Genomic DNA, 19182 nt, shown 5'->3' on the forward strand with positions numbered 1-19182 from the left:
CCAAACTTCCCATATTCAGACAGGTCTTGCAACTGAAGGGTACACCAGGGAGGAAGCGGGCTCTAGAGGGCTGCAGGGTGGGCAGGAGCGCTCCCTGGAGAAGCCAGATGGGACAGGAACACTGGACATGGAGGAGGGCTCAGAGGTCTGTCCAGCGGCCTGCCGAGCCTCCCTACAGGTCTGCAGATGCAGACAGGGCCCCAGGGCTCCTCAGCAGCTGGAGGCCCAGGAGTCCAGTGTTCCCAGGTGACTATGATGAGCTGCCAGGCTTGAGAGCTGCCGGGGCAATGCAGCCTGTACTGCAGCGCCCCACCCGCAGGGAGGGACTTTCGGGATAGAGCCCCGGGCTGCATTTTCCCTCCCCTCACCCAGCTCCCCGCTCGGTTCAGGCCTGGGCCTGACCCTGGCTCTTGAGGCCCCCCTCCCCAGATTTCCACCACAAAGAGACACCTAGGGTTTGGGGGAAGGAGAGTCTGTAACAGCAGAGGGAGGGCTGATCCTCCCCCCAGGGGAACAGCCCTTGACAGTCACCCTCACCAAGTGACCCTCAGGTCACTTCCCACACTTCCCCCGCCTTCACCCCTCAGTGTCATCCAACCTGCTCTGGCAACACCAGCACCATCTAAGCACCTGCTAAAGGCTTTGCCCACATTATCCCTGCTGCCAGATGAGGACGTGCACACTCCTTTACAGATGCATAAACTGAGGCTCAGCAGGGGCCGCACAGTGAGCATGGGGCCAGGTCTCACCAAGCCTACCTGATGGCCAAGAGGAAGGACAGCAGAGTAGCAGAAGGGCAAAAGTAACAAGTGGTACAAAGATGCAGCCGCCGGGGCTCCTCCCCGAGCTCCCCACTGACTAGCCGGTGACCTGGGGAAGCCGCTTAGCTTCTCCGTGCCTCAGCCCTGCATCTGTAAAACGGGGATAAACACCACACACCGACCCTGGGTAGGTGCTGTGAGGACTGGGGCAGACCCTGACGCAGGAAGTGTGCTGTGTGAATGCTGGGATTACTGTACCCCAACAACCTCTTCAGGAGAACCCCTCATTCACTCCTCACACATTTGCGGAGCGAGACTTCTTGGGACAAATCTCTAATAACAGCCAACAGTAGGACATGGAGGTACGTTTTAACAGGGAACAAAACCTTAAGTGAAAGGGATTCCATAGAGGAGCTGGAGGTATTTGGAGGGTGGAAAAGCCCCCGATGCTGGAAAAGACTGGGACGACAGAGGATGGGATGGTTGGATGGCATCACCAGCTCAATAGACATGAGTTTGAGCAAGGTCCGGGAGACGGTGAAGGACAGGGAGGCCTGGCGTGCTGCAGTCCATGGGGTTGCAGAGCTGGACACGACTGAGTGACTGAACAATAACAACGAAACACAACCAGGTGTCCTGTGCAGTGTCCCTGGCTGCTCAGTGGTTAAAGAATCTGCCTGCAGTGCAGGAGACCTGGGTTCGATCCCTAGGTCAAAAAGATCCCCTGGAGAAGGAAATGGCAACCCACTCCAGTATTCTTGCTTGGAGAATCCCATGGACAGAGGAGCCTGGTGTGCTACAGTCCACGGAGTCGCAGAGTCTAACATGACTTAGTGCCTAAACACATCTAGACAAACACATCTAGGTGGCCCAGGGCTCACCACGGCGGTGGGCACCAGGAGCGACGGCGGGCAGTGACTGGAGCCCACAGCAAGACGGGCTCAGCTACACTCAGCCCCACAGCCAGAGGCTCACGCAGGCTCTGCAGACCAGGCCACCCTGCCATCATCGCAGAGTCTGGGGAGACCTGAGGGAGCCCTGCTCTCCATGAGTCCATTCAGCTAAGATTTCCCGAGGGCCCCCATGGGCCTGGCCTCCACTGGGGTCCTATAGGTGCTGCTTACAGGCCAGCAGGGCTCAGCTGATGGCGTCTGTCTCATCTACTCAGTTCCAAGGGTGTAGCTCAAGAGCAGTCCTAGACAGCGCGTACATGAACAGGCACGGCTGTGCGTCCATAAAACTTTACGGACACTGAAATTTGAATTTCACATAATTTTCCTGTGTCATGACTTGTTGCTTTTATTTTTTCTTCCAACCATCTGAAGCACGGAAACCATTCTCTGCTCACGGGTCGTACAAAAACAGGCAGCAGGCCGGAGGAGAAGCCAAGAAAAACAGGGAAACAAAGAAACAAGGACGTAACTACAAACTGTGGTGAAGGTCATGACAGGGAAGATGTGAAAATAAGATAGAATAACTGGGGGGTGGACGGTGTTCCTCTGAAGACAGTCCATTTAAACTTTAGGTTGAATAAGAAGGATCAGCATCAGAGTAGGAGGAGGACATTACAATGTCCCGCTGTAGAGCGGAAAGCAGGTGCAGAGGCCCTGTGGTGGGAAAACAGCCGGTGTTTTCAAGCAACATAAAGCAGTGGGACGGGTGCAGAGTGCACCCAGGAGAGGCTGAAACATGCGGTCAGGGCACCAGGTATCACAGGGTCTCTCAGACTGGCCAGCAGTGTGGAGGTTTGCATTTTAATCAAAGAGCAACACAAAGCCAAGGAAAAGTCTAAGTGGGGGGGTGAGCTGGATGGATTTGACCTTGAGGAAAATCATTCTGGCCACTGAGCAAAGGTTTGCCTGTGGAAAGACCTGTTTGGAAGCAGGGAGAGGAGAGAGAGGCTTCAGCAGGGCCCAGGTGAGAGAGCACCCGTGGCAGAGAGTTCCCAGGACACGTTCAAAAGGAGAGCCTGCAGAGTGTGTGACAGCACACAGAGGGAGGTCAAAACGCCATCAAGGTTGCTGCCTGGGCCCTAGAAAGATGAAGCTGTCTTCACGGCAGACAGGCAGGCCGCAGGAGAGGGGGCAGGCCCTCTCCAAAGTCACTCCTGCTTGCGCAATGCAAACATTTTGAAGACACAAAAGCCACGTCCTCAACAGAGCGTTGGTATCAGCTGAGCCACGTTTCCCCTTGGCTGGGCTGGTCAGCCAAGCACCCGGCAGGCAGCTTTCTCTAACACACTTTCACGTTGGGTCTCAGTCGTGTCTGACTCTTTCGTGACCCCATGCACTGTAGCCCACCAGGCTCCTCGGTCTGCGGGATTTTCCAGGCAAGAACACTGGAGTGGGTTGCCATTTCCTCCTCCAAGGGATCTTCCCAACTCAGGGGCTGAACCCACGTCTCCTGCGTCGGCGAGCAGATCCTTTACCACTGTGCCGCCTGGGACGCCCAAGCACCCCAAAACCTCCTAGCGCTTCCCTCCCCAGGAGGGGCAGGCCCTTGCAGGCAGGCTGGCGCGGCACACAGAGGGCCAACGCCCTGCATCCGCGATCCTGGCCCGGCCTCTCCTAGGAAGCGGGGCACCTGCCCCCGCCTGCTGGCTAGCATCCCCTCCGCCCTCCCTCCTGCGGCCCCTTCCTGCCCTCCCTCCACTCCAGCCCATCCCTAGTGCTCAGGCCCCGCTGTGGTGACAGCAGAAACCCTCATTATCTGGGAGTTATGCTGGCCACTCAGGCTCCACACTGCACCGCCTGGCAGATGGTGGGGCCTCTCCAGGATCAGCCGCAAAGGTCACCGTCTGTCCCCTGCCCACCCAGTCCAGCCTCTTCCACATCGACGGAGTCCCTCATGCTGACTTAAAGTCCGGCTACAAGCTGTGCAGTGACATTTCCTGCGGGCTGACTGTGTGCCAGGCACCGACCAGGCAAGTCTTTTCTGGACATTAACCCTTAATTCCTACACCTGGCTGAGGAGACCACTGTCACCCCCATTGTACAAAGGAGGAAATTGAGGCACAAACAGGCTAAACGATCTGCCAAGGTGGCAAAGTTGTCTGGCCCCAGTGTCCAAATTCTTTTTTTTTTTTTTTAATTTGGCGATGCTGGGTCTTAGTTGCAGCACTCGGGATCTAGTGCCACAACCAGGGATCAAACCTGGGCTCCCACATGAGAGGTGCAGAGTCTTAGCCACTGGACCCCGGGGAAGTCCCTCCAGTGTCCAATTTCCTAATCACCATTCTAGCTCATATTCCCATCTTCAAGCCTCAGTTGCTTATTTCTCCACTTCAAAAATGAGGGACTCAATGCGATTATTTCTGGATCCTTCTGAGCTCTTACAGGGTCAAGGATTCGAAAACTGCTTTCTTCCAGGGCACTTCCTATGACCTTTCTCCTCCCAGAAATATTGCTTTCAGGAAAAGAGCGGATTGGCTCATTCATACTATGGTGTAAATGACTGATACAGTGACTGGATGTGGTGGACATGGTGAGGTAACTCTGGTGGCACAGAGATTCAAACCCAGACCTGACTGCTTTCAGAACCTGGGCTGTCCCCACAACATGATACCACACAAGCCACTTCCTCTGGGTTAGGCTCTCCTCCAAAATGTATTCCTTACCTGCATCAATATTCCCTGTCCTAGGAGAATGGAAATGGAACCAAAATGAAGATGAAAGTGGGGGTGGGAATAGAAGGGTAAAGAATACAAGCTGTCAGACCCACAGCACCCCAAAGTCAGGGCTTCTGATCCTGAACGAAGGCCTAGGTTCGAGACCCACGTCCAGCCCTGTGGCTCTGCAGAGGCAGTCTGGGACCTGACCCCCAGCCCTGGCCCATCTTTCAATCGGGGCTCAGTGTCCACTGCTGTCGGACGCAAGTTGCCCCTCCAAGCTCTGGCAGGTGTGAGTTTTGTTCCTACCCTGGCCTTGATGGAACCCTATGAGCATTCTCCTAGCAGGAAATCACCCTCTCTGAGCTGTGTACCAGAAATCTACCTCGTGGGAGAAGGAGAGAGCTGTAAGCACAGCCTCTGGGGGAGTTCCCAGCAGGCCCCACTAATGGCCTTGGTGGAGCGGGCTGGGCACAGCGGTGCCCTCTGAAACAGACCCCTAGCATGGCAGCTTCCCCAGCCTCGAGAGGCCCCTCCCTCACCCTCTCCTGCTCAAGGCTCTGCTCCTGACCTCCCTCCCCAAAGTTCAATCTTTCTGCCTCTGTAAATGGCTTTTCAGTTTCTCGCCCAGCCTCTCATTTCTATCAGTTTAATTATTGAGGAGCCCTCTTGTCGCCAGCCTGGAACATTAACACTGTTAAAAGGGACCCAGGGACTTTGGACCACAGCCAGCTGTCTCCTTCTGGCTCTCTCCCATCCCCCCCACCACTCCCCCACTTTCCTTTCCCAAGAGCCCCCTCTGTTCCCCGCTTTCTTCCCCCAAGCCTCTCCCTCCCAGTCCCATCTCAGTCTCCGTGAGCCTGGGGGTCTCCTGACTCCCACTCCCACCCGCTCATCTCCCTGTGATCTCAGGAGGTGCAGACAAAACGGAGGCCACGGTCACACTCACATGTGACCGGATGGTCTGGGGAGAAGGAACACCTGAGGATCCCCTGGAAGGTGAGGCCCTTTGGCCCCAGGCCTCCTCACCAGAGACCTTTCCATCCTAGGAGGGGTCAGCTCAGAAGTCGCAGCCCACTCCCGCAGGGGGCCTCCAGAACCCGCTTCAAGGCCTGATGCTGACAGCAGCCCTTCTTAGACCCTTTTTCCAGTGACACCTCTCAGCTCCTTTGACGTCTCCCACCTCCCTGTAAAGCGGGCACTAGGTCTCCTCTGGGAGACAGTGGGGTGGGACCCTCACTGATGTCTTAGCCCCAAGGGCCTGATCATGTTGTTTTAACATTTTTACAAAACGCTTTTTAATATTTATTTGTATCTGTTTTATTTCCTTTGGCTGCGCCAGGTTTGGGTTGTGGCACACGGACTCTTCCATTGTCTTTGCAGCATGCAGAATCTTTAGTTCTAACTTGCAAACTCTTAGTTGTAGCGTATGGGATCTAGTTCCCTGGCCAGGGATGGAACTGGGGCCTCCTGCATAGGGAGCTCAGAGTCTTAGCCACTGGACCACCAGGGAAGTCCTTATAAAACACATTCTGAAACACCCAGAGTCACTGCAGCAGCCCCACCTGTGGTCTGGCCTTCTCATAGGTGGGGGGTTGTGCCCATTCAGATAGGCGGCCTCTGCTCCATGACACCTGCTGGCCCAGGTCACCTCCCCTCCCAACCCCGGGGCAGGCAGGCTGAAACGATGACTCAGCTGGCCCAAACCTCAGTAGGCCCAGGGCTGGGACCACTGAGCCCTGCTCCCTCTCCCCTCTGGGTCTGTCCTCCTCACTACAGGATTGGGCAGAGGGGCTGGACCAGGTTCCCAGTCCCCACCCCACCAATGAATGACCAAGGCAACACTGCTCCCCAGGGGTTGTTCAAACTGTTCACTGCCAAGGCAAAGTTTCCTTCAACTCTCCTTCTGCATCATGATTTTGCATCCTTCATGATGCATTTGTTTTTAAAATTAAAATAGTGCTTTCATCCAGATCATTAAGCAAAACCAGCACTCCAGGAAGAAGGCCCCAAGTCAAGGGCTGCACAGCACCCGTGGCCCCGACCAGCCCGTGGCAAAGTTCCAACCCCGCTCCACTAGACAGGACAGCCAACACGGGACACTCACACCATTCACCCCACTTCTACCCTAGCCTCCCCAGAAATGCCCCCAAGTACTAATGCATCATGGGACTGGGCAAACAGGTTCCAGAAAAGGCCCAGGAGAGAGGGCTCCAGCCTCAGCACTTCCCGCCCTGCATGAGGCCAAGAAGGCTCTCTGTCCACTCCCTAACTCTGGAGACTTTGAGGAGACAAGGAGCCAACTCCAGCGGCCAAGAATCTAACATGAGGGTGAAGGAGGGACACAAAGGCTCCCTTTGCGCCTCCCTTCCTCCCCCCTCACCCTGTCCTCTTTCCCTCTCTTTCTCTGTCTCTCTGTCTCTCTGTCTCTCTCTCTCTCTCTCTCACACACACACACACACACACACACACACACAGCAAACGAGGAGGCTCCCGGAGAAGAGCGGGCATATAATTATTGGTAAAATGCTTGTAATGTTTTTCTCTCCACCCGGTAGCTTTCAGTTGTTTTAGCAGCTTAGCGAAGCACTTGGCTCCAATTGAATTGCAAATCAGCAGCTCCTGCCCCAGGAAGAGAGGAAGGGGGGCGGTAGAGAGGGGGCAGGGAGGGACTCCAGAAGGTAGAAAGGTGTGCAAGGAAGAGGGGCAGAAGGAAAGGAATGAGCCGGGGAAGCTCCGTTGGGGACCCAGGGCACCCGCTCCTCCAGGCCTTTCTCGTCCACAGCTCCAGTCACTGTGGGTGAGAGCTAATGCCTCATGCAAAAAACCAGGACACATTTTCTAACTATAATCCTGAGGTGGAGCGGGAGGGCCACACGGGGCTTTCTCAACTACCCAGAGGAAAAAAAACAGATCTTTCTTGGGAATTGCAATTATTGGAAAACAATGTCAAAACAAAAGTCTTGCTTTTTCTCCCTGGCAATCTCCAACATTCACACTTCCAGTCTACGTCTATCTTTTAACCTGTGTACCTTTCTATCTACCTATATTTCTGTCCATCCATCTGTCTGGGGTTTTTTTATATCTCTGTCCGCCTGTCTCCTCCTCCCTCCTGTTGTTCAGCAGCACTTCCTTTCCCTCCTGGTTCAGAATTCCCCGCAGAGGAGCAGAGTTGATCAAAAGGCTGCCTGCAGCAGGTGCTGTTTCAGCACCACGGTCAGCACCACCGAGCTGGGACCTTCTCTCTGCCCACACGCAGGTCAGCCCCAGATTCTCACACATCACTGTGGGTACTGGGGGGCAACACACTCTCTCCCAGGGATTCAGGAGGAGAAGAGGGGAAAGGAGCTGGGCAGGCACTAACCTTGAAGAGGCGAAGGATGTTGGCCACCATGATGGAGACGGAACTCCCGGAAGCACCAATGACACCCACCACGCGCTCAGGTTTGGTGATGATGGGCGGGCCGCCACTGCCACAGCGGACCTCCGTGCCGTCCTTCTCGATGAGCGCCTGCACAAAGGTCAGCGACTGCTCCAGGGCATGGGTGTCCCTGGAGCAGGTGTCCAGAATGCGGGCGCCCAGCGTGATGTTGGGCAGCAGGTCCGGGTCATTGTTGATGCGATCCAGAGCAAACAGCATGGCCTCCAGCCGGTGGATGCCCTTCTCCTTCTTGAGTTCTCCACAGGCCTTGCCCTCCGAGCCCCGGCCGTGCACGGGGAACAGGCCTCCCAGAGTGATGTCCCCGTCTATGCGGATGGAATTCATGTGGGGGTGGCCTTTGGGCTTCCCCAGGGAGGAAGGCACCCAGGGCCCGGAAAGGCTGAGGAGCAGGCAAAGGGGCAGCTGGGCCCACCACCAGCCCCAGCCCCTCTTCCCAGGCATCTCGGAAACCCCTAGAGACCCATGAATGGCAGGCCTCGCTCCTAGCCTTGGCGGGCCCCAGGCCCCACGGCCTGGACGAGCATGGGCACAGCAGCCCCCACCAGTCTCTCCAGGGCGGCTTCAGCAGCAGGGTGGCTGAGGGCCGCCAATGGCCAGAACTGTGCTGGTGCTCCTCAGCCCCCGGCGATGCTCAGTTGTGGAACCGGCTGCACTCAGACAGCAGGGAGTAGCTGGGGTGCAGCAAAGCTCTGGTCTTGGTCCCCACGTCCCTCAGGCCTGTTCTCAGTGGATGACCGTGAAAGGTGGAGAGTGCTCCTAGCTTAGCAGATCTTGGCATCAAGGAGAAAACAGCTCCAGAGCTCTCCTCTTACCAACCTAAGAAAGAGAGAGAGAGAATCAGAGAAGCCCAAGAAGACATTAGCTATTCGCATCTTTCATCAGGAGCCTGGTAGCAGGAGATGCTGGAGGTTGTGGTCAAATACGCCACAGACCTCCTGAACTTGGCTTCCTCTCTGCTGCCGCTCGACTTTGGTGCAGATGAGAGAACTTAAGGCAGAAACTGGGTTATGTCTGAAGGTTCCTGGTGCCCACTGCCACCAGACCAGAGGTCTCAGAGAACACACCCCAGGGAACCTCCAGAGACCTAGGAAGAAGAGGGGTCTCCTCTCAACAGGCACCCACAGGAAGGAGCAAGCGCGCAAAAACCGGCCCCGCTGGACACAACCCATTTCAGAGATAGGAACACCAAGGCCCAAAGCAGGAGAGCACTTGGCCCAAGTCACACAGGGGGCGAACGCAGCCTGGAACCCAATGCCCAGCCCCCAGTTCTGGAACCAGACACACAGGTTCCTTGAGGACTTGGAGATGAGGAAAGAAAACGGCCTCAGAAGAAGTCAGGCTGGGAGCTGCTCAGTCTGAAGGCCAAGAGAAGCTGGGGCTGGCGGAGTTGGGGAGGGTGGACCCTCCATTTCCAACCCCAGCTGCCCTGCTACCCCACCAGAGGGTCAACCCAGCGAAGGCTCCTTTTCACTTGCTGGGCTCCCCACCCCACCCCAGGGGTCTTTATCTCTCCATTTCTCTTTGCCACTTCCTCCCTCTGAGAGGGGGCTCAGGTTCTGGCCTGAGCTAGTGCACATTATTATGATGACCATCATTATTATTGTTGTTGTGATTAAATATTTATCTGCAAGGGGAGAGGAGAGAACACCAGCTCTTCCTCATTCTCATTGCTAATCTGGGCTAATTTCCCCAGGGCTTCCTTCCCAGGGCCCAGCCTTCCCTCAGTGCCAGCAACTTCCCTCCCCTCGACTTGGGAGGCCCCGGGGAGAAAGGCTGAAAGCAGAGTCAGGGCGGGGTTGGGGTGGGGGGACGACTTCAAGGCCCCCTTCCCTGTGCATCTGTCAAATGAAGACCAGGAGCCGCTCGCCCGATCTGTGCCTCAGTCTCCCCAGTCGTGTGAAAGAGCCTGTGTTTGGGTTGGGAGGCTTCGCTGGAGACCTGGTCCCTCCATGAAGACCAAGTGGGGGTCTCAGAGCCACCATCCCCCCACCAGAGGCTTCCAGGGCTCTGGAAGGGGCAGGGAAGCATGGGGACCCGCCCCCCAGGATCCAGCCTTGGCTCCTGGGCTTCTCCGGTGAGCGTCTTTTGGACACTCACCTCATACCTCGCCCCTCATCCAAATGCTGCCCCCTCCATTAGCTCCTCAGAGGCCAAGAGGAGGGCTTGTAATTCTCCTCAGCAGCCTTCTGCAGGTGAAGCAGTCTCCCAGAGAGACCAGGTGACTTCCCACTCAAGGCGGGTGAGGACTCAAATCCAGCACTGGTCATGCCGAGAGCGCCTGGGGAAGCCAGGACCCAGTGACCTAGGGCTGGGGGTCAGTGCTCTGGGGAGGGCTGAAGATCTGTCAAATACAGGCAAGGGGCAGCTACACCCATGCAGACCCCTCAAGAGCACTCACACCTCCGTGAGAGTTGTCTGAGGCCTCTCCCAGGTGGCTCTGGGGAGTGAGGGGTGCTGTGGGGTGCTGGCTGCCAAGGCCAGTTCTAAGCAATTCAGACAAGAAAGAGCAGGAGTCCCAGCCCACCCTGCAGTCCTACTGCTGCCCTGCTGGAGGCCACGCTTGTCCCCCAGGGAGTCCTCAGTTTTAACATCTGTAAAATGGACGGGCTGGAATAAGACACAGTCCGGAGGCCATCCTGGCCCTGTGGGGCATTTCAGTCATCACCATGAAGGGAGGGAGTCAGCTACTAGCCTGCATCCAGGCAGGGACGTGGGCGGGACAGTCCATGATGAAGCACGGTCTTGTCCAAATGCCAGCGGTGCCCCACGGAGAAAAAACAGCGAAGGACAACACAGCGCGGTTTGCCAGGCACCAGGCAGGCACTCTGCCTACATCGGCTCAGGTAACACATCCCTATGAGCCAGGTGGGATTTTTAGCCCCATTGCACAGATGATGAAGCTGAGGTACTAAGCCTCACGTGGTGACACAGCCCAGGAACACAGAGCTTGTGTAGTGCCCTGACCGCCCCACCACGCTGGCTTTCCAGAGGGTCTCTCAGGCCCTGCCCAGCTCTGGCATCCTGGGCGGTCAGGGGTGGGTTTTTTTATTTCAATAGAGGGATTTGGGGCATAGGGACAGGCAGTGAGCAAGGCTGCAGCAGGGCAGATTCAGGCTGCAAGACCCAGTACACAGCGGCTTCTGCCGGTTGGGCCTTCTCAGGCTTCCAGATCCTTCATGAGGGATCAACACTAGCTTCTTCTTGAAACCCGAGCACCTCCGGGCTGAGCGGAGCCCAAACATAAGCAAATAGACACACACACACACACACACACACACATACACACACCCCGCAGGCAGGAGAAAGCAGGCGCACGTGGAAAGAAGGCCTCAGTGAGGAGAAAGGCAAGCACTTGCGAGATGAGAATCGAGGCCCCAGGCCGCCCTCTACCCGACTGGGTCCCAGCCGCCTGCAGCGGGCCCTCTGCAGCTCCCAGTCCCACCAGGCCTGCCCTTTCTGAGCTCCTCCAAGACCCGGGCAAACCACCGCCTCTGTCAGCCTCCCCTGCTTGCTTTGATCCTGCATAACAGGCACCCAGGGAAAAGTAAAAATACCTGTGAGTGAAAGGAGCCAGCAGAACAGAAGCTGGGGGAGGGCAGGGAGGGGCGGGAGCCAGCCTGATCTGCCCTCCCCGCCAGGGCTGGGCACTTCCCTCTGCAGGGGAAGGGGGAGCCCTCAGACCACTGCCCACCCCCCAGCCAGGTCCAAAACAGCCAGGAAAGCTCAGCTCTGGGACAGCTGGAAGGGTCCCTCCCCAGGTGAACTCACCAGGACTGAGCAGGTGCGCCTGCCCACCCCCAGGTGAGTCTCCACCGGGTGCTCAGTCTCACTCCTCCTCCCCACTCCCCAGCCGCTGGAGCACCTCCTTCTGTGGCACCTGCCAGATTCTGCAGGGAGGGAGGAGGGGCACAGGGTGAAGCAATAGTTCACTGGCCGGTGGGCTTTTTCCAGAACATTCTCTTCAGTGAAAGGGGCGGGAGGGGGGGTGCTCGGCAGATGGTTGCAGTCTACCCCACTCCAGCCCAGCCACCCCACAACCCAAGGGTCTCTCAGACATCTGAGGAACTGGCCACCCCCACCTCTTCCAGGCCTCAGCAAGCAGGACTCCAGGCTTTTCTCCTGCCTAACCTCAGTCCTTCGTCTCCAGCCAGGGCCTGGGCCAGAAAGAACCACAAACCACAAACCGACAACCAGAAAAGCTGCTGCGATTTACTAAACTTCAATTTAGTTTTCACCGAGCTGCTTTTGCTTCTCCCAAAGCAAAAGAAGAAACAGACTTCTCTCAAACATGAAATAAAGGACAGCGACACAGGGAAGGACCCCGCACTTGGCTCCCAGGGGTGGGGAGCATCTTCTTCCCTCCCCGCTCCTCCCCACCTCCCCACCCTCTCAGGCTTCCGGCTCCTCTGCAGGCCAGCAGACCAGCCCCTAGGGTAGAGCCAGGAGAGCCAGGCCCAGAGAGGGTCCCGCAGGCTCCCCTGGGCCCCCAGCGCCCCCTCCCCACCTTCCTGAGCCTCCGGACCTGCGGTGGCCCCTCCCTCTCTGCTTGCCCCCATTCCCTCCAGCACCTGCCTGGGCTGGATTCACTTTGACCTCTGCAGTGCCTGGCCCAGCCCAGGTGCTTGGAGAACTCGGGGGACTGTGAATAGATACGTAGGATCGGGATTGAACCTCCTGAGCTGTTTAGATGCCTTGTGGCCCACATCTCACGTTTCCACGGAAGGAGGAGCTGGGGCTCCACTCCCCACAGGGAACCATGAGAGAGAACCTGAGGCCTCCCCCCTCCTTCCTCCACCGCCCACAGCCCCACCTGCGTGGGAGTCCGGGCCGAAATCACTGCACTGCAGGCCACTTCTGAGGCCCCCCTCTCTCCTGTCCCCCTGGGGAGCTGCAATGGCTGGGCAGAGGTGAGGTTTGCTAGACAGTCTCCTCTCAAATGGGCAAGGCCTAGACCCTGGGAGCAGGTCATCAGAAGTCCGTTCTACCCCAGCAGCACCAGCAACAAACCTCCACCTGTTTGAGTCCCTGGGAGAGGGGATGCTCTGCTAGCTTCCTCAAACCCCAGCAGCACAGCCCTCTCCCCACATGGACCACATCTGGGGGAACCACGTCCTCCTCACCTTGATGTCTCTGCGCCCCAGCCTGCACCACACCTCGTGTCCCCCACCCGGGTGTGGGGACATGAACGGATGATCCCTGGGCCCTTCCCACCCTCCTCTCCCAGGTAATCTATTTCTAGATGAATAGAAAGGGCAGCCCTGCTCGCAGGCACTCGCCCAGGCTGAGCCATGTTCTAAGAGCAAGAAGGAGGCCACAGTGGGGGCGGGGGCCCTTTTCCTCCACGGTTAATGCCCTAAAGCCTCTCTCTGTACGTGGTTATCTGACACTGGTGAGCCTGGGAGCACGTCTGGGGCCACATGGACAGCATCACCTTCATCTCTGCATCCCCAGGGCCTGGCTCCAGGCTCAGAACACAGGCAATTCTCCATCAACAACCAAAGGCAGATCCCTGCCCCGAGCCAGCGTAGCGCCACCCTCACCAGTGGGGACCCAGGGCAGGGGGCGGGGGGCAGCAGCAGCATTCCAGGTCCACAGAGTGGAACTCAGACCTTGCACTGAATTCTTGCAACTCGCTTATATGATCAGGTGTGAAACATAATCCCTGACCCTTCAGTTATGCAACATGCCATCCGAGTGTGTACCAAGTGTGTACTGAGCTCCCGCTGTGTGCCAGACTCTGCTCTTAGCACTGGGGAAATGCTGGGAGTGAAAACAGATATAGACACCTGCCCTGTTAAGCCCACATCCAGTGGTGGTGCAGGGGAGACAACAGATACATCTACACACAGATGGGGATCCAGGGCTTATGAAGAGACACAAGGCAGGTGAGACGAAAGGAAATGGCCGGGCAGGGGCTTTGTGAAGGAAACGATAGTCAGGGAAGGCTTCTCAGAGGAGGTGGCATTTGAACAGAGACTAAAAACAGGAAGGGCATGAATCATGTATCTGAGAGAAAAGCATCCCAGGTAGAGTCCAGCAAGTGCAAAGGCCCTGAGGTGAGCATACAATTAGCAATCATTGTTCAAGGAACAGCAAGGAGGTCAGGATGACTGGACAGCAGTAGGAAGGCGGAGAAGCAGGAGAGGAGGTCGGGGGCGGGGCGGGGGGGCTCCAAGCACAAAGCCAAACAAGGCCTGGTGGGCCACAGTATGGATAGAGAAAGCAGGGCCCACTTTGAGCACAGCAGCCAGGGACTCAGGACAAGAGAAACCACAGGCTCCACGCCAGCCACCCACTCAGGCCACAGCAGTTCACATCAGTTGGAGGGCTAAGCAAGCATATCTCATTGGCACTGGGGCCCACCAGTTCAGCCCAGAAAATGCCCAGCCTTTTTAAAAAAATATTTTTGGCCATGCTGCACAGCATGTGGGATCTTAGTTTCCTGACCAGGAAGCAAACCTGCACCTCCTGCTTTAAAAATGCGGAGTCTTAACCACTGGACCACCAGGGAAGGCCCCAGAAAATGCCCAGCCTTGACTGTCCCCCTCTCCCAGGGCAGAGGTGCTAGCCACCAGCTCCTGCTTGCTCGGTGTCTCCTACTGCAGCGGCCTCCACCTCCATGCAAACCCTCAGACCTCTCCTTCCCACCTCAACCCCACCCCACCTCCTCTTGCCAGAACCACCCAGCTTTCTAGCCCAGCGCCCAAAGGGGCAAGTGTCTTTGTTTGCAGCTGTTGCTATTGAGGGCTTCCCACTAATGCTGTTTCTTTCTCTCTCCTCCTCCTTCCGGTCCCCGTTCCTGAACCCCAGCACTGCACTGGGAAGCTGGGGCCCACGAGCTTGGCGAGTCCATGTCCAACTCCTCCTGCCTCGCACAGCCACAGGTAGAACCACGGTTGTGGGGAAGACTCCCCACCCTAAGCCACCCTGAGGTTGGGCATGAAGAAGGCGCTGTGACATCTGAGCAGTGATCACCCACCAGAAACTTCAGAATCCAGGTCAAGTCCCCAGCCTTTACTTCTATATCCAAATCTAAAAATAACCCTGTAGCGCTGCGGTATGTTTACTAGAAGTCACGGCCCAGCCAGGACGCAGGTCCACAGGCTAGTTTCTGCCCCCCTGAGGGACAGGGTGGTGGCTGGGCGGGTTGAAGGTGGAGGATGGGGCAGGACCCAAACCTCCTGATCCCTATGCGGGTGGCCCAGCCTGGGACAAGCAGCCAGCTGAGTTCTCTGGGAGTGTCATCAGAGCCCCCAGATGGCTGGGGCTTTCTCCAGAAGAGGGAGGCTCAGGGGGACACCGCAGCCTGCCCATCAGCCAGGCTCGGCCCAGAACGGCCCAACTGTCATCACAGGCTGGCATTTCCCAATTACCACAGATAATATCTGCCTTAATTGAATGGGGTCCAGATAATGTCATTAGGCACCACATTCCCCAGTTTATTTAATATACTTGTGTACACATATATTTATGCCTCGCTGCTGCCATGAGATTGCTCAATGGTGAGGCTGATAATAAAACATTTCGACAGGAACTTTAATTTAAGGGGTGATTTTCACTATCCTTGTGGTGCTCGGTTTTCCCAAGGAGCCAACAAAAACTTGGACAGGCCTGTGGGCTGGAGGCTGGGGGGGCAGGCTGCATCCTTCCCTGAGCAAGTCCCTAAGTTCCTAAGCCTCCCTTTCAGGAGCCAGGCTCCGGCAGGAAAAGAGAAGGGAGGGTGTGAGGCAGATGCCCAGAGCCTGACTCCAGGCCTGGTAGGGAGAAGGAAGTGCGTTGGGAAGGCAGAGCTGCAGCCTGGGGTTGGGCAGAGAACGGAGGGAAGCCAGAAGCTGCACAGCAGGGAAAGAACTAGAGCGCCCAGGAGCCAAGGCAGTCTGCATGCCGGCAAGGGCCAAAGGCAGTGAGATCTCGAAATTAATTTTTGATAGTCCCCTGCTAACTAGGGCAGAGTGGACCGAGACACAAGCCCTCCCTGCTCTTTCCAGGAGCCAGCACCAGGCTGGGGGTGTGGAGGGGGGCAGAGGCAGGAGGCACCAGAAGCTGGTGCCCTCCGCTCGGGCCCACTGCCCACCGGGGGAAGCCCCCCCGGCCTCCTCCCTCAGGTCAGCCTGGGCTGTCGGCAGCTCTGCCAGCCCCAGCGAGCCGGGCCAGCGCCCAGATGCCAGCGCCCCCATGCCTCCTCCGGGTGGCACAGGCAGCCGCACTCTGCAGGAGTGAGATAACCTTCCAGCCGGCGGCTGGCGGGCCCAGCTGCCCAGGCTCTCAGTGGGGCCTGCCCACTGGAAAATGGGGTGCTAGGCTGAGCAGAGGAGGACAGCCGGGGTGGGCAGATGTCTTGGGGCGGGTGGTAATTAGGGGCTGCCGGCTCCACGCTGATCTGGGGGAGAGGATATGTCTAGGGGCTGTAATTATAAAGCTCAGAAGTCTTTATAAAGGCTGGTCCTGGTCCCACCATCTCGTGCCAGCTGTCCCCCTGCAGCAGGGCGGGTTTGGGTGTGTCTGAGCATGCCGGAAGCTGGGCAGAGGACCCCTCAGGAAGCAGGTGGGGGCTGCCCCCTGACCCTCCCGGCCAGCACACTGCTCTCTCACAGGCTTGCTTGCCAAGGCTCCCTTGCCGACCTCAGCCGCCTGCCTGCCTCCGGGAGGCACCCAGCCTTGGAGAGGAGGAAGCCACACAGAGGAAGGCAAGGGGAAGAGGCAGGTGGAAGGAGAGGCCAAGAGGCTAGTGCAAACCCTGGCATGCGCCCTCCTCGCCCTCGGCCAGCTCAGGCCCTGTTTTATGGGATGTACTGCATGCCCCCCCAAATATCCCATTCACCGCTCTCCTGGAAATCCACCACCAGTAGAGCACTCCACTGGGTTAAGCACTGCCTTCCTCCTCTCCAACTCTTGAAACCAAATGCCCCTGGGAGGGGAGCCCTATAAGTGATTCAGACCTCAGAAAAGAACTTTTTGATATTTTTGTCCCTGACAGGGGTGAAGATGTTGACAGCTAAGGGGAGATTGAGGGCTAGAATGACAGAAGTTGGGGGGAGATGAAGACCGCAGTCACCAAATTCACAGGTGGGTGGGCAGAGGCTCAGAGGCACCATCACCAAAGGTTCCACCCGCCCCAAGGACAGGACTGTAGGTGCTGGGAAGGCCCTCTGGAAAGTGGTCCTCCGTGGGCCCCAGGGAGGGGCAGGGACTCTGATCCCTACTCCCCACTGTAGCCTCCTTGCCACTAGCCCCAGGGCCTGCCCAGGAGAGGAAATAAGACCCCTGCCCTGACCGCTGGGTGACCACACCCAGGGGCCTCCAGACTGTTCTGTGGGACTTCTCTGCAACATCAGGAGAGGCCCTAGAAAAGCTCCTGCAAATCCTCACCTTCTCATGGAAGTTCTCCCACCACCTCAGGCTCTGAGCCTTCGCAGAGCAGAGGCACCCATCCAGTGCATGAGGCCCAGGACCCCAAGCGGAGCCGGGGAGAAAGTGGGGGCCAGGGAGTCTCCTGGGGAAGGGGAAGTGGGGACTAGAACATTCTTCACTTCCAGCATGAGCTGGCCCAGCGAAGGGAGGCTGTGGGGACAGGGTGCCCCATATGGAGACTCTTACAGAGCTGCCCCCCCACCGGCAGCCCACAGCCTCCACCCTCACCCCAGAATGGAGTGGGGAGGAATATGAGGATCACAAACACACACGATCCTCCCTCCACCATCATCGGGCTTTCTGCCAGACTGACAGAGGAGCAGACAGACTCACCAAAGCTCCAAGAGACACGTGGCTCCGGGCACCCCATTAGGCGAGCCCGGCGCAGTCCCGCAGAGCAGCTTTCTCCCGCACCAGGGCGAGGAGGGTGAGCAGGACGGGGGCGGGGTTGGGGGGGCGGTGGCGGCTGGAGAAACAAGGACCCTCCTCCAACAAGGGCCGAAAGTCTGAAGGCGGGGGTGTCGCTCGAGGCCTGGGGGAGGGGCGCTCCCAGGCTGGGCCTCAGGACTCCCTGCGCCGCCACTGCCGCCCCATTTCAGCACAAACAGCCTCAGACCGCCCCGGTGCGGGGGCGCCTCGCGCAGTCGGGCCTCCACCTCCAGCCCCGCCCCCGCTCAGGGAGGGGACGCCTCCAGCTCCAGGGCGACTGGGAAGCCCGACCCCGGAGGGCACCCCCCAACACACACACACACACACTCGGCCCGACCCCGGAGGGGAACCCCCAACACATACACACACACACACTCGGCGCGACCCCGGAGGGGAACCCACAACACACACATACACACTCGGCCCGACCCCGGAGGGGAACCCCCAACACACACATACACACTCGGCCCGACCCCGGAGGGGACCCCCCCCAAACCGCCGCCCCCCCCACACACACAACTCAGCCGGCTGCCCGCCGGGCGTTCGCGTAGAAGCAAAGGTTCATCAGGGTCCGAGAGAGGGTCGGTCCCGAGTGTCTGAGAAGCACCTGACCCCGAAGTCCCAGGGCCCTGGGGAGACCCCAGACCCTGGGGTGCCGTCCCATCCTGCCTCCGCCGAGCGCCAGCGGGCGCCGGAGCCGGCCGGAGACCAATGCGACGCTGGGGCGCCACGGGAGCGGGACGCGGGGCCAGCCCGCGGGAAGGAGCTCGCACGGCTGGCGCTGCCCTCCCGCCCAGAGACCCGCGGGGACCGGGACACAGAACGGCCCGCGCCCCCGCCGGCCCTGCCTCTCCGCAGAGGGGGCGCACTGACGCCACAGTCCCCACCTGAGCGCGGGCTCGACCCCCCAGCCGGGGAAACCCGACACAACCCCAGGCACAGGAACACTTTCCCCCGGACCCGCAGAAGACCCGCCGCCCCACTCCCGGTCCCAGCCCCGAGGAGAGACCCTCTACCCCGGGTCCCATGTCCTCCAGCCCCGAGAGCTCCGGTCCACCGGCCCTCCTCTGGGCAGCGCCGAGCGCGGGAGCCAGCCAGAGGCCACCTCTCGGAACCCCAGAGTCCCCGCCGCAGCTCGCGCCCCCGAGGCCGGAGGGCGCCGTCCCCTCCGCCCGTACCCGCGGGCCACAACTCACCGCGCGCCGGCGAGCGCTCGGGGGCGCAGGGAGGCGGCGGCCGGAGGCTGGCGGCTCGCGGTGGCCGGAGCCCGGGCCGCGGCGGGCGGCTCTGACGCTGCGGACCGATCCCGGCGAGGAGCCGCCGGGAGTCCCGGACGCAGCGGGAAGGAGCTGGCGGCCGCCCGGCCCGGGCTGCCTCCGAGCGCGCGGCGGGCGGCTGCTGCTCCTAGAGCGAGCCGGCGAGCTAGGGAGCGGCGGGAGGCTCGGTTCCGTCCGCCGCGGAGCTCGGCGTCCGAGCGCGAGGGAGAGTGGGAGCGGCTCCGGGAGCGGCGTCCGGCCGAGGGCTCCGCGCTG

The 19182-nt window shown here is 58.9% G+C and overlaps 1 protein-coding gene across 3 annotated transcripts in view; it reads right to left on the minus strand.

The window, feature by feature from the left end:
• GRM4 (glutamate metabotropic receptor 4) overlaps positions 1-18924 on the minus strand; it is a 114648-nt gene extending 95724 nt beyond the window's left edge. For all 3 annotated transcript variants that reach the window (XM_027524931.1, XM_027524930.1, XM_027524929.1), the window contains exons 1-2: positions 18847-18924; positions 7733-8626 (exon numbers count right to left, since the gene is read on the minus strand). In XM_027524931.1, coding sequence (XP_027380732.1) covers positions 7733-8251 — 519 coding nt within the window. In that variant the 5' untranslated portion in view covers positions 8252-8626; positions 18847-18924. The remainder of the gene's footprint in view (positions 1-7732; positions 8627-18846) is intronic.
• Positions 18925-19182: the final 258 nt, after the last annotated feature.

Source organism: Bos indicus x Bos taurus, chromosome 23 (genome assembly GCF_003369695.1).
Source record: "Bos indicus x Bos taurus breed Angus x Brahman F1 hybrid chromosome 23, Bos_hybrid_MaternalHap_v2.0, whole genome shotgun sequence".
NCBI classification, from domain to species: Eukaryota; Metazoa; Chordata; class Mammalia; order Artiodactyla; family Bovidae; genus Bos; species Bos indicus x Bos taurus.